Source organism: Ascidiella aspersa, chromosome 7 (assembly GCF_963924565.1).
Source record: "Ascidiella aspersa chromosome 7, kaAscAspe10.2, whole genome shotgun sequence".
NCBI lineage: Eukaryota > Metazoa > Chordata > Ascidiacea > Phlebobranchia > Ascidiidae > Ascidiella > Ascidiella aspersa.
The window spans coordinates 11,181,577-11,201,183 of NC_139453.1; the positions used below are offsets into that span (position 1 = coordinate 11,181,577).

Below are 19,607 nucleotides of genomic sequence, written 5' to 3' on the forward strand. Positions count from 1 at the left end.
AAATTACAACAAACTTTCTGGAGGTAAAGCCTTCTCCCTGTATCTTCTCCTTTAGTGAAAGTATAATAATAGAGACCAGCATGGTAAGCCCTGCTTCACCTGAATTTAGGCCGGAAAAGCACTCAATACAATCCAAATTTTCCCAAAAACTTGTGTTTAGAACGATCTAACAACGTTTTGTAAATATACTTATAATAAAAAAAATGAATCGTTATTTTTATTTGATGGCCTAATAAGAATTAAGTGTGCATGCTTCCACAGCTGAAACATCCAAAAACTGTGATAACGTCTCCAACAGGGTATGCTTACTTGTTAAAAATAAACGTAAAAACTAACATTTAGATTCCTTATTTCCAAATCATAGTTGAACTAAAGCTTTGGCAATGATATATGAACGCTGAAGAGGCCACACACATTTTACAATTCGTTAACAACAATCAGGATTCACTTAAGAAAGCATCATCTGATTTACGTTTTTACAACTGACTACACAAGTGACAAACCTCTTTGTTGTAGTAATCAGCCAATCAGCGACGGGGCATTGCGCTTTGCTTCTGGCCAAAAAGCTTTTTTTCCTTTTGTATGACCTCTTGATTCAGCTTGCTATAGGACTCCAGCCGTAAGACCGAGATAAGAACGATACAAAAGTCAAAATGAAACTCAATTCGGAATAAGGCCAAAATAGGAATAATACCTTCATGGTAATAGTACTGTCGGAATAAGTCCTAAATCCGTCGGAATAAGACATAAAAGAGAATCAGGCCAAGACAACATTTTAACTAACCCAAAACCCCAGCACCCCTAAGTACATCACTAAATCCTCTAATAATCTCAACACTAATCCATATTTTAACCTCACCAATAACCCCAAACAGGACCAAAAATCTGGTGCAAAAACAGAGGCGCTTTGACGGCGCCGGTCATACTAGGGCGTCCAAACGCAGTCACCAAAAAGGCCGATGCCAAACCGATGGCCTCCGATCGTCCCATACCCTCCCACCTACCATTTGCACTTTATTCTAATGAATATAAGACTTATTAGGATGAATTTAGGCCGTATTCCGATGAACTTAGGACTTATTCCAATGAATTTAGGCCGTATTCCGATGAACTTAGGACTTATTCCGATGAATTTAGGCCCTATTCCGATAAACTTAGGACTAATTCAAATGAATTCAGGCCTTATTCCGATGAATTAAGGCCTTAATCCGACAGATTTAAGTCTTATTCAGACAATTTTGATCTTATGCTGTACTAGATATTACTGCGTATTTGGCTGTATTATGTCATTAGTCTTAATACTATATGGTTTTATAGACTATTCTGCTTTAGGTATTGTTGCTTTTTTGGTCTTTAATTAAATTTTAAGACAAACATAAAATTCGGTTTAACTTCTGTTTTTAGTACATCCTATAGTTTATCAAGCTTTTAAATCTAACTTTGCTTGGTATTTTACCAATAGCCAAATAAATTTACAAATTCACAAGTTCATTTATTGAAATACAAAATCGTCTGCATCAGAATCAGCCATAATATAAATATAAGACACTTCAAAACGACAAATGGGGTACAGCACCGAAAAGTAAAAAGGCGCGACGTCAATTAATACTGTAAAAGATCAAAACTGCGAACGTTTCAACGATTTGACTGTCGTTTTGACGACAAAGTTAGCTGACCGAAAAGATAATTAAGGTACGAGACCCGACGTTGCGGGCAATTTTCAGAAGTCTATCTGCAAGTCGCACCGGTGTCTGTGCAGGAGCAAGAATTCAGCCCTCTGCAGTCAGAAAAGAAATTAGAATAGACGAAACCTGTCCTCTCGCAATGTACAACACAGCCCCCGGAACCGCTGCCACTGCACACTGGCCTTCTGCAAAATCAAATAAAATTTAGGGAAAAGATAAAGTAACACCTAAATAATTACACAATCAACTCTTCCAAATAGGTTTTGCGTTTAAATTTTACTTGCTGTTAGTCAGTAGCTTCGAATGGAGTTAACGCAGCATCTCTAATCAAAATTATAAGTTTCAAATTTAAGGTTTGAAAGCCTTCACTTTTCAATACAGCCACTATATAGCCAAAAAAGCACTTCAGTTTAAAAAGCAACACGTGTCAAAATAGCAATGGTTTTGCGGAAACTTAAACTTACTGGTTGTTGCACGTGCAGGTCATCCCACTGTAACCCAGGCAGTTACTGTTGCCACCACAATTGGAGGGGCTCTGGCAGGATCCTGCAAACAATGAATTTAATTAACAACCTTTCAAATATGGGTATCACAAGCCAAGCTCAAACGTTTTTTTTAATTTATACTCAATGTACTTAAAATCGGGGTTATTCAATTTGTTTCAGTAAAGATCACGAACATCATTTTGAATCTGCTAATAAAAGAAAACTACCTAGAAATCTTGGATTAATTGAAAACTGAAGAAACCAAATTGATTTATTTGGCTACTGGTCTTGGAAGAACCTCGAATAACGTAGCAAGTAAAAAACAAACGTGCCGCAATGTATTTTCTATCAAACCTTAATTTATTTGTGTTAAGTTGCCCATTCAACACACCAAAGTTTAAGGGAAACGTTCTTGAAACCCTTGCAATGCCCGTATCCGAGCGGACGAAAGGGAATACTTATGCATCAACACCGCGTCTATTCGTACCGGCTTTGACTGGCAACACGTTGATCGCGTGAAAGTTCGGACCACCAAAGCCGCTGCTGAACACGTTGCCGGTTGGTGAGTAGTGCGCAACCACGTAGCTCGCGATGCTGGAGAAAGATGACTGCTGCTGCTTGCTGAGGGGTTTGGATCGGAGCGAACAACCGATCTTTTTGGTGTCCTTCCAAAGAAGCTGCGTGTAGTGACCTGGTGCAAATAACAAAAGTGGCGTTGCGAGGGAGCAAACAAAGTGAATTTTTTTTAGCCCACCACGTGGATCAAGAGGATAGTCTGGTTATTATTAATAGTATTTGATTTTGATACCAAACCCGATAATTTCGCCTGAAGCTGGTTCGTCCGATCTATACCAAATGACCACATTGCTGTGCATAAAGAAGCTTTATTTATAAAATTTTAAAGATGTTTTTCAGGTTAAAAACATGGAGGGTCTTAACGTTATTACATTCGTTTCTTAACTTTTTCTAATAATTGTCTCTCAAGCAATAAATCGCTGCATTGCATTACAAACATGGGTAAAATGCCTTTATAAATTTGCTACCCCATTAACCGTGATACCTCCCGATATCGGACTAATACCGATACCACAATATTCTGATATAATGGGACATCCTTGGATCGAAATCTAGCCTAAAGCCAAAAAATTGTGCACGAATCTAATGCTGATTTTTGCAGGGGCCGAAAAAAGTTTGAGCGGTCATGGTATGTGCAAGCAAAAACCACACGCATTTAGGTATTTTTAAGAGAAATAAAGAGCTTCGAAATTCGAGACAAATTTTAATAGACCGATGGTTTTACACGTTATCCGAGTAACATAATCTTTTCAGTATTTAAAGTTTTATTTTGTATTATCGAAATATATTATTATTTATATTTTGGAACACTATATACGGATCTGTTCATAAGTGTAATGGTGAAAATAACGGCCCAAATAGACGTAAAAAAACGACATGCTTTATTGTTCAAACGTTTCGGCAAATGCTCGTGCCATCATCAGTGATCATAAAACATGTCGCTTTTCACGTTTATTTGGGCCGTTATTTTCACCATTAAATTAATATTTATGATTATGAATGTTAGTTTTAATTCATATAGGATTACTTATCCAGACAGACTCTTCCTCTAATTGCAAAATGTAGAGTCACAACGGCCGCTACATAACATGTGCGTAAAGGCGTATTGTTGATCTGTTTGCTTGCGGAATGAATAAACCGTCATACTTTGCTAAAAAAAGAACGGGCGAACTTAACACTGGTAGGGTGATGGACTTTTACAGTGCTTTTTTATATATGGGTGGTGGACGTTTTTGAGTTTTTCGTATTAATACTTTTACATAAGTGTGGCTTTCAACATCAGCCGTGGGAGTTGTTACACCGCATCCAGTTGAATATCATAACACAAGGCAGTTCTCACCGACTGGCCTTCCCCCTCTGCCTCGGGACGGGTCGGATGGGTTGTAGTCGAAAATCTCGTTGTACCACAGCAGCGTCGATTTGTCTCCCAACGCCGCACCCACATTGATTTGCCAAAGAATGTTCTCTCCTGCATTATCCGGCCGTGATTTCCTCTGCGATTTGTAAGATCGAATTGGTTAGTAAAGACGCGAGAAACTTTTGTAGCCATTTTAGGGCGAAGAAGGTACAAACTGCTTTCTTTATAAACGTTGAAGGGATTATTCATCTTAAATGAAAAAAAAATATAGGCTATTTGTCAGTGTTGTAATGACTTAAGTCAAAAACTTAAGTGCACTAAAGTCACTATTCCTAAATGATTAGACTTGACTTGATACGTTTGGTAAAATTACTTGACTCGTCCTATAAGTCTTTTGGACAAATAAGTTTTCTTGGACTTAAGTTATCAAGTCAAATGACTTGGGTTGAAATTAAGTGTTTTCCTTTAACATTTTATTATAGAATTGAACTCCCTTAACTTTTGCACGTAAAACGATTAGATTGCTGCATGTTGTTGTTTTGTTATTTTTAGTTGAATTATTGCTCATTATCAGGCGAGTTTACCAATTTTTATAGTTTATCGTTTTCTTATTATATTAGGCCTACTTGGAGATAATTTGCTCTACTAATGACTTGAATTGGAAAAAGCATGACCTGGACTGGGACTTGAAATGGATTTCATTAATTTCACAAAACGACTTGGCTGTGAATTAAGTCATTTCAAACTGGCTCCTTCACAACACGTCTGTTCGGAGAAATAGAACAGCGGGATTTATACCGTTTTAGAAATTATAGAATGAAGCGAGAGACAAAAAAGGACCACAGCTGCACCTCAGAGTGGGGCCAATTCGGAGTTCTAGAATATCCTGGTTTGACCTGACCGGGGCCTTCCTCGGACGCATCGAGAAGGTACTGTGCCCACCGAGCCGACGAAGCAGCAAGTCGGGTGTCCCATTGGAGTGGAGGCGTGTTGTGCATCGCCCTGAAGAATTTAAACAGTCGCTTTAACTTAGAGTTTCACATCAAAAAGAGATATTATTTTACTTGCAGCAAAGTATATATCCGAGAATGGGTAAATTCTACAAAATGGTTATAATTGTAGCATATCAGTTGTCTAAATCATCCTATCATCTCATGGGTCTTTAATTAATACTAGAGTTTGCAACACAACGTAAATATTTATTTGTGAATGGACCAATTGGTAAATAAACACATTTTCTTTCTTTTGTAGAACAAAAAGTGAATGAAAGCAGCACAACTCTTGGTAAAAGACATAGCATCGTTTTTACGATAGACTTATTTACCTGAAGTAGTTATGAGCGTCCAAACAGGCTCTGTTGAACTTGTTTGTGTTAGATGGTGGCCGGGCAGTGATCAGGGGTGGAACGTACGGGGTCTGGGGTGGGTTATAGGGCGTCGGGGGCTGATAGGGTGGAACGTACGGGGTCTGGGGTGGGTTATAGGGCGTGTTGGGTGGGTAATAGGGAGTCTGTGGTGGGTTATATGGTGTGTTGGGCGGGTAATATGGGGTCTGTGGTGGGGGCGGAGACTGCGTAACCTTACTGGGATCTGAAAAATAAAATAAAACCATAAAACGTTTTAAATCGATTTATTGTTTCATAGAGTCAATGAACTATAACTACTCCGGGTGATATATAAATCGCAGTTGGTTTGTATATTGGCAAAGTACAGGTTTTCATTATCTGCTCTATAAAAGTAATGCAATAACGTTCTTCAAGTTTTGAATTACTCCGTCGTATGCAGTATCAAATGTCAACGTTTTGTAATCGCGAACGGCATCATTTCAGAACTATGATGACCGGACTACTAAATTGGTCAACATACTGAAGACTGCCAAAGTAACAAAAAATAGGAGTTTAATCGAAAAAAAATAGGAGTTGCAATCTAGGCAAACTATTTTTCGTTAAAAATTAAAAGAAATAGCCCCACCACTTTTTGAAAAATTATGTTTTTGATTTCAAGGCAAGACACTTTTGAAAAGAGTCCTAATTGCACTTGAGCCAATATGATTAGCTGCCTTAAATGCTTAAGTCAGTTCAAGTAATTTTGCCTAAACATTTAAGTCAAGTCGGTTGATAACACTGATCTATTGCAGAAAGCTATGAAATAGGATAACACAGGGGTTAACTTATTTTTACCGCGGACCCCTAATTTGTTTTTGCTTTGCGTGGATAACAGTAGAAAGAAATTTTCAAACTGACGTCATAATTTATTTGTATTTTTAATATACAAATAAACTTCTTTTTTTTGTTTTCGATTAACCACAGTTTTATCAACCAATTAAAATGATTTGCACCTGATGTACATGTGAAATGAGTCAACGTCCCCTGGTCTGCCAGTCATGTACGGGTATGTGTGGGTTAACTTATTTTTACCGCGGACACCTAATTTGTTTTTGCTTTGCGTGGATAAAAGTAGAAAGAAATTTTCAGAGATGACGTCATAATTTGTTTGTATTTTTAATATACAAATAAACTTCAGAAATCTGCTGATTTCGGCCAAAAAAATGTGTAAGTAAAATCAAGTCGAAATACAGCGATCAAAAGTTTTTTTTCATTAATTTTTTTTTTGAAAATTTAATTACTTCCTAAATATACACTAACGTTTCAATAAGGCCTTCAAGTACCCCCTGAAAGTAGTTCACGGACACCAAAGGTCCATGGATTCCTGTTTAAGAATCCCTGGGATGATAACAAATTGTTTTACTTTACCGATAGAAAATCACTCGTGGTTATATCCAACACTACTCTTAAACCAACTACAGATATTTTATTTTAAACTGATCGATTTGTAGTTAAGCCTCCGCTTTGTCAAGTGATTACAAAGATTGCTACCTGGAACAAACAGAACTGCGTCGAGCTTTTCGTAACCGCAGCACTTCTCTAGAGAGCGCGAGAGACGCGTGGAGAGCACAGGATTGTTGTTCGGCTGTTGGGAAGAGCCGATGTCAGTTGTGAACATGATCAGATACTCGCTGTCCTCGCTACGCGAAGTCGAGCCGTAAAGGGTGTACTTTGTACTGGAGCCTGAGAGCAAACGGAAAAATACGAATATTCGGTTAGTCCGAGCGTTTCGCAAGCATAGTGAAGTATGCTTGAAGAATGTTTTTTTTTTTTATTGTACAAACGCATTTTTTTGTGATCAATGCATATTATTTTAAAGTGCTCGACGTCTTATAGCATTAAAGAGAAGTATACAAACGTATATAAGCCTACAAGTATCCAGATTATCATACATGCTGCTGTGAAAGCACATTACACAAACTCTTCGCTTAGTATGCTTAAGTCTGGTTATAATAACTAAAGGAATAACATTGACATACACTCCTTAATTTGTTGTTCGGCTGATCGACAGTTTTTTATTCATTTAGCGTTTTTAATCTTCTTTATCCTGTATTTTAGTTTTGTTAGTATTGTATAACAAAGCCACCCTTGACCACACTTGATACCAAAACATTGCTCGTTCCTTCAAAAACTCACCCGGTCCACAAGGAGTATTAGATATGTATTCGGCTTCGTGATTGAGGTTCGCACAAAAGTATACTGGAGTGGTGAAGTGCGGATGAGGCCTGTTAAAATATTGTTAAAATCAAAATTTTACATGTTGACAAAAACGATACGGTAGGCCATGTCCTACCTTTGCTAAATTACATTTGTTGGTGTTTTATGGTTACATACAGTGGCAAAATTTGAAAACTCATTTTAGCGAGACAAGTAAGAAGGAATGAGCTAGATAACTTTGCGCAGTCACTATAAATCCAAACATTTAGTTTTGTGTATTGTGCCATTTTCCCAGATATGTTACTCGCATGACTTTTTTTACTGATTTTACGACGACGATTACAGGTCAAAGCGACTGTGTAATAAAATAAAGCGTATTTCCACATAAGCATACTTTTTTTGTTTTCGATCAACCACAGTTTTATCAACCAATTAAAATGACTTGTACCTGATGTACATGTGAAATGAGTCAACGTCCCCTGGTCTGCCAGTCATGTACGGGTATGTGTATGAGCTTTCGACGGTGTACTTGTACACGTAAGGAAAAGTGTGACGAGAGGAGTACACTTTTACATTTACCGCGGGAGATTGTGGAGAAGCTGTCAGGACAACATATTTTTGTTAAAGATTTAGCTAAAATTCAAAGCCATATCACCAATACAAACAAAGTGAACAAGGCTAACTGAAAAACGCTTCGAAATAAAGAAAAACACGATTCCCGAAAAACGCCACTTTGCAAAAGTCTCCGCATGTCTATCAGGTATTCTAATTCAACTCAGATAATGCAAACTTAAAATAACGCACAGCAAACCAACGTTAAAACAAGTCTCCTAATTGGTCGATAAATAAAAATAAACCTTACATTACAAGTAATATAGTAATCAAAAGGCTTACTTTGAGGTAGTGTTGGGTTTGGGGGAGGTCTGTATGGGGTGGTAGGAGGCCTATACGGCGTCGGGGGTGGTCTATATGGGGTCTGTGGTGGCCTGTACGGAAACGGGCCCTGGGGCGGCCTGTAGGGTCCTGGGACTTGCGGCGGTCTGTAGGGTTCCGGGCCTTGGGGTGGCCCATACGGGTTTCGGGGAGGGCCGTACGGTGTCGGAAAAGGCCCGAAAGGATTTCGCGTGGTAAAGCGATCGAAAGTGTTGAAGGAAGAGGAACACAAACCACACATTCTGGGACAGTTTTGAATCATGAATCTGCACAGAAAACAACGGGTTATTGGGTTCGTTAAGCAGAGCGGACTATTTGCGCTGTAAATGCAATGCACGAGATGCTATTTAAATCATTTAAAAAAAAAAACTTTTAAATATACCATTTGTTGAGTAGGGATACAATTAGTATAATAGTAAAGCTTTTACTAAGGGATAAAAACCAATACAAAGTATATATTAAATAAATATATACTCAACTATATTGATGCGTGTTATTAATCGGCAAAATGCAAATAACATTTATCTCTTTACGGTGGTTCATATTCATTCTATACGTTTTCTTCTTGTTTTAACTTAATTTGATGCTCTTACATTTTCGTTGCTTTATGCCTGACATTAGAATAAGGCCTCTATAGCAGTGGTCGGCAACCGCCGGTCCGCGAACCGGTACCGGTCCGCGAACCGGTACCGGTCCGCGAGGAGGTCGTTATCGGTCCGTAGCAGGATTGCCAGAATAAAATTTTGATACCCAACCGTACGTAAAAGACCGGAAAATTGCCAGAAAAAAAATTATAACAATTAAATGTATTTTTGTATTTAAAACACAACAACTTTCGTTTAAATATGCTCCATGGTTGAGTGGTTTGATACAAAATCACAATTAGTATCTAACACTCGTGAAGTTCAAAACGAAACAAGTGTGCTTTGGCCATATGAGTTACATCTTTCACGCCATAAAAAAATTGCATTTTTTGTTGTAAAATCTACATTCTCGTACGTACAGTATATCGAAAAAAAGTACCGTCTAAATCTGTTAAAAAGTGCGTCGCGGAAAAACGGAAAACATACTTATTCTAAAATATTGGACATATATTTTTTAACATTTTATTTATTTTTCATTTTCGGCAATGTATGAAAACTTGCAAGAAATTTAAAAGAAATACCCGTATACAACAAAAAAAAATCGCGCTCACTTCGCTCGCCAGGTCTATTTTGACCCAAAAGGTTAACAAACACTGAGCTATAGATGAAGTGTTATCGCGTTCCATCAAAGTAGTTTTATTACACTTTTCATTCGTTTCACGGATGACGACGTGTGAACTCTAATTTTAAACCAAGCAAACGCTTTTTTTCGCGCTTTGCGTCAACACTTTACTGCCTCCTTAAATGTAATTAAACACGTTTTTAAGTGCAAAAACGATCCGAGGCCTGCCTGATTCACATTTCTAACATGTTAATAACACAATTATTAGTTAACATTTTGTGCGGCCCGCAGAGACCTTTCTGAGTTTGGTTTTGGCCCGCGACTAAAAAAGGTTGCCGACCCCTGGTCTAACCCCACCCATTAGCTACCCACCAATAACCCCAAACAGGACCACAAATCCGGTGGCAAAACAGCGGCACCCTTACGGCGTCGGTGAAACTAGGGAGGAACGTAGACACCGAAGCGACCGATGAAAGACTCACTACCACCAACATACCAACTACCTACAGTTTCAGGTGGTATTTTAGCAATTTAGGCATTTTTCGGAATAATTTTGGACGTATTTCGGCAGATTTAAGTCTTGTTCAGACGATTTCGATGTTTTTCTGTCCCGTATATTACTGCGTATTTTGCTGTTCTAAGTCGTTGGTCTTAATACTATGGTTTTATACAATTTTCTACTTTAGGTGTTGTTGCCTTTTAGGTCTTATTGAAAGTTCCCTAGAAAACTTTTGTCTGTCGTACTTAAAGTCTACAAGCTTAAAGTTCGCATTAAAAAACTTGTGATAAATTTTCTTTACTGAACATTGGTTGTTTTTAAGGCCGGTCCGCGACAAAATTTTAGTTTTTAACCGGTCCGCAGTGCAAAAAAGGTTGCCGACCCATGCTCTATAGCATATACGAGTAAGTTGTCACTGACGAGCTTGCACAACTTTGTGTCGGGCCGCCCAACTATATAGGACGTATTTTATAACGAAAAATTTATTTTCACGCCATTTCCATCTGCTGCGTAACTTGCCTTCTCGAACTGAATGGTTAGCTTTGTTGCATCCTGACTTAAAGCTATATAGGCTACTTACGGAGAATTGGCTCCATTTCTTGTGCAGCGGTTTCTAAGTTGATAACAAGTCCTGGTACTTGAGTCCTCGCATTCTGTGAAATGAAATATTCGTTAATAAAATATGTGGCATATAAAAGAAAGAAAGTATATATATATATATAAAAATATATATACCAAAACCTAAATTATATACTTTTATAAGTGACAAAAGCCAATGTCTCAAGATTTATAGGTAAAAATTAAGTGTTTTCATTAAGCAATTTTCAATTTTTTGCATGTAAAACAAATTGGCTAATTTTTGCAGATAAAACAATTGGCTTGCTATATGTTGTGTTTATGTTATTTTGTAGTTTGAGTTATTGCTCAATCGGACGAGTTTAACTTGAAGTTGACTTGCTCTAAAAATGACTTGACTGCGACTTGACTTGGGCAACTGATTACTTGGAGTGGGACTTAACTTTTATTATTTAGCCTTAAGTTAGACAGTGATTTTACGAATGACCTGACTGGGACTAAATTCATTCCAAAATGACTTGCTTACAACACTGGTTTGAAAAGCACTTTTTACGTTATTCTACCACCTTGGCAGTAGTTCCATTGGCAAGGAACAAGCCCAATTCGCAAAGATCCGTCGATGAACCGGGTGCTTGTTTGCATATTGACTCCTCTCCTTAACCATAAAAGAGGGCGATTTAAGTTTTGTACAAAAATGAATTATAGTCTAAAATGCACTTTTTTACTACTGCGTAGTATATAGTAATGAAAGTCAAAGTTATTTAAAACTAGCTTATTGTAAGTCAATTATGTTGCAAGAGAAGGGCAATTTACTGGCATTATGGCTAAAAGTTAGATTACTAAGGTGGTAAAACCAACAGATGTTATTCAATATTTGGCATCGCCAAATCGTAAAGTGATGTATATCATGAAAACTAATTTATGTGATTGTATTAATTTGACCATAAAAATGAGTCTCAGTACAGTCGTTTGATTGAATGGCATAAATATTATCAAGCCAAGTCATTTGTTCAGGTTGCTATGCCAAGTCAAGTTATTTCAAACATTTTAACTGTAAAAAACAAAAACAAAAAAAAATAGTTCAGTTCATTGCTAGTAATAGTAAAGTACATCAGAGGCTTGGTTCATTTGTTTATCGCAGTAACTTAAATACCGGAGTAAATTCAATGATTAGCCACAAGATAAACTGGTATCCTCAAACCACTCTAATATAAAAAAAAATAAATTGCAAAAGCGTCTCACCTGCAGCAACTCGGGCGTGACCACGAAGGGTTGAATAGACCGAAATTCCCTTGTTTTTTAAGGGAGGTCCCCCTTCTGGACGTGTCTAAGCCTTCGCTATTAGTTGTGTTGAGATAATCTTTCAGAGATACAAAAATCTTGCCAGCCCGTACGAAGCTTTTGGACTAAAAACAGAAAATGAAATAAATCAGAGTTACATATGTTTCCTAACGAAATATAGCAGAAGTAAGGTTTTATTTTAACCCAATGCCAATGCTGTCCGAGAAAAGGAAAAACCGAAGTGTTTTTATTAAGTCTACAAAGTTAATCACAACTGACGTTCGGTGCGTGCATATCGGAATGCGTTTCAAACCTTTTTTGTAATATAGACTTTCTCTTCAGCGATTGGCCCAACTCGTATGCTTTCGCTAGGTGCAATGTAGACTAGATCGACACCGTCCGATGATGTCCAAACCGCTCTTTCCACGCCAGACGTCTATATAAAAAACATTGTTGGTAACAGGTTAACGGTCTTAACGGTCATATGCAACATTTGGAAATATCTTTCGTGTTTTAGAGGTATCAATTAATTATGAATTAGGAGTATTATGACACTGCTGAGACTATTTTTAAAAATATGTTATTTTTTTTGGCAAATTTGAGTATAATCGTAACCAGATATTACTCTGCAACGAGGGGCCATTATGAAAAGTATAGTATTGTGCCAATAAAAGGTCTATGGAGGCTATGTTAACCTAGAGCAGTGGTTCTAAAATGTCTAGGTGATGCAGAACCCGCAATTTATTATCTTATACCTGAGCGAAGAAAATAAATGATGACAATTAAAAACGTTTTTCGAGGTAGAGAAGTCACACCTAAGCCCCTCCCAACAATTCCTGCTCTCATAAAGTATATTGATTGCATCCATCGTAAAATTAGTGTGCTCTTTTTATACTTATTATTTTCTGGTTAGTTGAACGCGCCATCATGAGTGTATGATCTTTATATTTAGGTCAAATCGTTGTAAAAAAATCGGTCGTTTATCACAAAAGTTGTCGGGGTAATAGGCGACGGGCACTACTGAAGTGGTTTAGCATTACAGCAATAATCTTATTGATATTATCACGAACAAACGCGCTTAAGATTGCTTGATATGGTTTATCTTTGTGTGAGGCCGAATCTAATCTCAGTGTTGGCAAATATAACTCATACAGCACAATATTTTCCTTCGTGTAAATGGATTGGAAAGAAATACAGTATACTGGAAAGAATACAGTATACTGGTTTATATTTTTTGCAGAACTTTTAACAAAATAAAAGGTAGGCTACTTATCAGCACATCTTGTATTTGATTGGACTATTCTTGAGGGATCGCATTCAGAGGTGTGGAGGTTAAGCGATTTTAATCAGTGGCCATGTAAGTTTATTTTGTGTTGGAAAGCGGGTGGCACTGAAATGTGCATTTCTCTTGTACTGCGTCTTATATTATCTGCAATCTTATCTTAAATGCAAGTATCTTAAATGCATTATTGTTCACTTGAAGGCGGCCAGGTGTGTTGTGCATCAATCACAATTTTTGTTTTCTTCGTTTATATTTAAAAAAAAAACGGCAACTAACGTATAGTTTTCAGAGAATAGAGGCTAATATCATGCAAAACAGACTCATATAATTATAATTTACCCTTCGCATTTTCTCCATTTTAGTGCGACAAACAAAATGCAGGCTAAGATGCCAAATTGCTCGAGTACCAGTGGATATTTGAATACAAATAACAGGAAACTGTACTACAGGTCATGCATTCGGCTTATATGTTATAGCCAGGGGGCGAAATAAAATTAAAAAAACTCGCGGCACTTTATATTTGTATAGATTGATGTTTTCTTTGCATTTGGTAACTATCTTTTTTATCGAAGTTGAAGATTTCGTGACTGATAAAACACGCAAAATGATTTTCGGCAAATGCCCCGCCTGCTGAACGTGACCCTGTATCGTTTCGAATTGCTAAAATTGTCGCAAAATTGTTGAGTTTGCAAAACTACGCCTATAGTTTTCTTAAAGCACAAAATTGCCAAGTCAGTGACGGGTAATTCCAAGTTGAACCTTTTCACCTGCAATAGACTGTTTTACTGCAGACGAACTTAAAATAAACCAGAGTGGATAAAAAAGTGGCATGGGGATTTCTGATTTCTGGTAATTCGTAACAACACATGGCAAACCATGCTGGAAAATCGGATGTATTGATCCTACCATACGTTTTGACATATTCAAAACCCGAAAAATTAAATAAAATAACGTTTTTGTTGTTGGGAAGCGATGTTTCTGGATGCGGATATCAGTCGATATCAAAAGACAATTTAATCACTAAACTTTAAACCAATTTCGATGAGCCTTTCCTTTCTGCGTCACTCGGGTGTTTTGTCGTATTAGATCTGGAAGGATAACATGATTGACGTACAATACGCTCGACACACATTCTGCTTTGATCGTTATCACAATATTATTTCGGGTTTTTCTGAATTCATTTTAAACTTGAGACCAATCTAAAAAGTACTAGCGTTGTTTGTAAAGATGACTGTACAAGTCGAGTTATTCGCCTTTACTTCGAGTATGAGTTTTTACTCAGCGAGATACTTTTAGATTTGGTCTACTGCTAAATTGAGAATTGTATCGGTTATAGTATCGGGAAGATAAAGATTGTCACTTACCAGGGCTAATATTGCGGCCAGCGATGCGATCCGAACGAAACCACTCAACATAGCTGCTGGTTTCTCGTCGTTTCGATGTCTTTATGGTTCTGAAAACATCAAAAATCATTTATACAAAAAAAATATCTATTCAGACTCAAAAACGCTGTTTTAACAAATTGGATAAATTTAAACAAACATTTTTTTGTATAAAGAACAACTAACATCAACCAAGATTTATAAAAATCAAACTTAATTCGCGAATTTCTTTTAAATGAAAGTTCAAAATTATATAAAAGTCAATTTATAAAGAGTTTACAAAATTCACGTAGGTTTGGGCAGATTGTGTACTATTCTCGTTAAACATTACAAGCTTCATCATTCACTGCCATTTAAAGAAATTAAGTATAGTAAACCACTACTATACCGAGACTGTTTTACCAAGTGATATCGCTTTAGATGATTGTAAACCTCTCCAGCGAGGTTAATATAAGGCAATATAACGAAGTATAGACATACAAGCAACAGGTGCTGATGTGATGCGCGATGGTCATGGTATGAGTCACTGTAATTATTTTAACCGCAGCGTAATCGCAAAGTCATATACATCGACCGGTGACGATTTAATGGTTGAACCTGAATCACACCATCATTAAAGCCGTCCCTAAACGAATAAATGTCGTCCGTTCGATAGGGATAATTGTTGGTCCAAGCGCGTAACATGTGTACAAGTATTTTATAGCTTGTCAAGGAGCGCCAAGAAACATAATACGAACATTTCCAAATAAAAAAAACGACGTGGACTAAAAGCAATTTGTAACGTGGACTAAAAGTAATTTATAAGGCGAATTTCATTTATATTTAGAATTTAGATAAAACGTCACAGTTGCCTTTACAAAGGATCTTTATCAAGCAGGGGCTGTTTAATATTCTATAGGTCTAAAAACCAAACACATACACAATTCAAAATTTAAAAAAGAGAAAATAAAAATAAATAAATATACCTAATTGTTTTGTGCAAAAAACGTTCTGTATTTCAACGTTAACAAAGCAAAATAATTTTAACAATTTAACTGAAAACAATACACCCAAGTATCAGTACAAAATCAAAATTATACCTTTGATGTTGCAGAGAGGCAAGCAGTAGTCCAATGCAGCTTTCGATCTTCCAGGATTGTCTCCGAGCAGAGTCGAATGGCCTGACCATCCGTCGACCGCGTCCATTTATACACAACGCAACCCACCTTCTTCCCGCCCCCTTTCAAAATATTTTCTCGTTTGGACCAACCGTTGTGAGTCTGTACGCCGCTGCGGTTGTCAATCGGCTTCTGCGAAACGGTCAGCGGTCGCATATGGGCTTGGCCTTACGAACCGTCCATTATCGCTTGTGTGTAGCCTTTCGGCGACCCGCTAGCGCCTGGAAAACTGTGCCAGGCACTTGGCGATTTTTATTCGCACAGCCCCCGGGGTAAAAGATGGTAATCCCGATAAATCGGAGTCGACTGCGCGACGGTGCAGTCGCCGACCGGTGCTTGTGGCTGCCGACCGAAAGCCGGCGGCGAAGGAGTTTTATATCACTATACGGCGGCAGCCTGGATCCACCTCAATTGAAAACAAGGAAAACCTTGTGACGCAATCTAACTGCGAGAACTCTTTAACGGCTTGCAAGGCTTGCATTTAGCGGAAGACCGGCATTTGCTTACGTATCTTTGTTCGGTGGTCGGTGGCGTAACCGTGCAAAGGTAAGGGGTCGGCAAACTTTTTTCATTTTAGAGCGGATTGCCATAATGACTGAAAAATAAACTATAAAGTTTGCTTTGGATTTTATAGACTTATATATCGCGAACTTAAAAAATTGAAAAAAAAAATAATTTTTTCTTCATGAAAAAAAAAATTATGGTTTTAATAATAATAAATTATTACATATATCTTTCAAAAAAAATAAATTATTAATTTAACCTTCAATAAATGGTACACTCAAGCTTTAGTAAGGCTGTGCGACAACTATATAGCGATAATAATTAGGGCCGGTGACCACTGGTGTAATGCAAGGAACTGGAGCCTTGCACCGAACGACGTTGCGGCTTGCTTAAGCCGGTTGGCCCTCCTTTTCCTATACGCCCACATAAACAAATGCGCGAATGCAAAGTCTTGGTGCATCGGAACTGCACGGGAGCCGCAAGCTAGTTGCGTTAACTGGACACAGCCAGAAAGACTCGCTTATTGTAAATTGATCTTCCTGCCTAATATGCGTTGGAATTCACACCGAAAGCGCGATGGTAAGGCGGTGAGGTATGACTCAAAAGCAAACAACTGCAGGCCTTGTTCAGGGAGATGTTGCTAGAAACAAAGACCCTCAAGCAAAAATAAATAAACTTCTTCACGATTTTTTTGTCTTTTGTTGGGCATTTGCGTTGCCTCATGCTTAATTTGATGGATACAACAGTGTCAGCTGATTCAAAACTTGCATATACAGTCGAAACAATGGGCGATACCATATTTTTAACCAAAGTTCACTTTTATTTGAAAAAATGCTTCTTTTCATTTTCTATATTCTTAATTAATTTAGCTTTAATTAAACACAAAACAAGTGGAATTTTACAAATTTTTAAAATTAGTAAGGCGGTATTAAATTTTCAACATTTATTTTTGTTTCAAAAATTGTCGATCATTTCCATTTTAACGAAAGCTTTCCCATGAATCCAACGTGCTGTTGATTTTGTTCCATTAAACAAGATATTTATTTCCCGTTTTATTCACTCAAACGCATTTGCGCTTGTTCCAATACGCTTTGTCAGTTAGCACAACAAAAGTGAATGGTGTTTCGACCTAAAGAGTTAAAACAAGTTGCTTATCGTTCACTCTATAAAATAAGTCATTTCATTGGCTCAAAATACAGCATCAAAATATAAGAAAGTCATTTAGTCGCTTTAATAACAGAGTGTGGGACGACGTAGGAACAAGTTTTAGGGTCGAGGTGCATATACAAATGTTTTAACATACTTGCTTATTTTGCACAATTTTTCTTTTTTTTTTAAACCCAAACACCAGCATTGCAGCAACTGCAACCGCATAGCAATATAGCTTTACGGACTATACGGGAAAGTCCAACTTGTCTGAATATTTTGAATGTACTATTGGAATCTTTTTTGGCACCGTCAAAAGTATTAGTCACACTTTATTCAAAAGTCCACGGCCAGTTCAACAAAAATGACAAAAAGTGACTAGTTTAACAAAAATGAATAAATAAGTTTTTCCGTCGACAGAGTTAAGTAATTATGTCACAACAACAAAATGGGGGATTACCGATTAGCTAAGTTGGGTCGGTTTGCCACAATTTATCGCCCTGATGTTTTTCAGCAGTTTGGAATGTATTATATAAGAAACGTGGCAGTCTCTGCTACAAACATCTAAACCACGTGACAGGAAAGCTGCTAACTCGACGCGGAAACTCGGGTTGTTGTTTATGTTGTTTTGTGCAAAATAACTTCATCCAAATTTGTGCTTTGCCACAACAACAAGTCATGTCCCAGTTCAAGTCGTCACATACCATAACAAGTGAAGCTTTAATTACGTGAAAACACAATGTTGATCGAGCTATAATTTCCAGTTTTTTATTCCACCCATATTTCTCAGTAAAACACCCCTAATTTATCCTGTGGCAAGTGCAGCATTTTGTGTTGTGTAAAAAAAATTTGATTTAACTAAAACAACGTCGCTCTTTAATTGATTGAGATATTTTGCTAAAATGACTCAAGTCAAGAGCGAAACAGCGGTTTAATTCAGAACAACTCTATCAACTCTTATCTGAAACCACAAAGGTAAAATGTGGATTGGCAAGCCCGAAAATAGTTGCGAATTATAAGCAGGCCGCGAGAGTAAACCCGAAATTAAATACCCAGTCGATTGAAAGACACCGGCCGCAAACGCGAAAATTGCCGTCGAGCCTCTTCCGACAATTGCCTTTTCGCTCGTCAAGAAAAAAAACGAAGACCGCGCGTCGAAAAGTGAGGTAATAGTAGCCAGGGCGGTTTGACGTCCGAGCGCGGTTCGCCACCTTGACATTTCGATTTGAAGTTGAGAACGGAGCCAAACCCGAAAACGCGGCCGGCAGCGTTGGAGTTTCCCTGTGGTTTGGGCGACGGGCGTGGCGCGTATTTTGACAACCGTGGATAGCATCAGTTGATTAAAATTTTGTCGCGCTTAGCGGTCGTGGCCCAGCGCTTCCGCGCGCCGACCGAAGCAACCTTTTATGGCGTAGAGTTTAGCTCGACGCGCGAACTCTGTTGGTGTCTATTCCGCGAAAAATACCGCGACCAGTCGCGCAATATAACTGCAATCACAGTCATAGGGTGATAAGTTCTTTAATAAAATGAGATGTTTTCAAAATTTTCACAGCTAACAAATAACTCAAATTTCAGTGACAGAATGTTCTTTTTAAATCTTTACCGATTAAGTGGCCTAAATGGTCAATTAATTAAGCAACGTACATCGGTACAACGTTGCAAATTAAATTAATCTAAAAATATACCAATCTTAAAGTCAGAACATTCAATAGTATCGACACATATTTGCTCCTTTTGTTAAATATTCCACGTTTGAGTTATTGTTAAAAATTTGAAACAGAGAATACTGTGACAAGCAAAAAAAGTAATTTACGTTATCTGTAAATATGCTTCGGTTCAGGATGCCTTATCAAAAGTAAAAAAAAATAACCTGTTTTAAAATAAGCCCCGGTTTAAATTTGTAATATGGCCATCCGATTTTAAAACTTAACGATAAAATGGCCAGAATGTAATGCCTTTTTTCTAAAATGCGTTTTGGAACCAGTCTAATCATAATG

At 37.5% G+C, this 19,607-nt stretch overlaps 1 protein-coding gene across 1 annotated transcript; it reads right to left on the bottom strand.

The window, feature by feature from the left end:
- Window positions 1–1,481: 1,481 nt before the first annotated feature.
- On the bottom strand, window positions 1,482–15,985 carry LOC146137773 (uncharacterized). Its single transcript, XM_083394436.1, has 16 exons — window positions 15,883–15,985; window positions 14,786–14,874; window positions 12,453–12,575; window positions 12,101–12,264; window positions 11,425–11,513; window positions 10,863–10,935; window positions 8,539–8,843; window positions 8,093–8,243; window positions 7,624–7,712; window positions 6,979–7,170; window positions 5,428–5,692; window positions 4,955–5,105; window positions 4,086–4,239; window positions 2,658–2,861; window positions 2,150–2,231; window positions 1,482–1,870 (listed from the first exon to the last, which is right to left on the bottom strand). The coding sequence occupies exons 2-16, from the start codon at window positions 14,834–14,836 to the stop codon at window positions 1,729–1,731; spliced, it is 2,235 nt and encodes a 744-aa protein (XP_083250562.1). The 5' UTR covers window positions 14,837–14,874; window positions 15,883–15,985; the 3' UTR covers window positions 1,482–1,728.
- Between the last annotated feature and the right edge of the window lie 3,622 nt (window positions 15,986–19,607).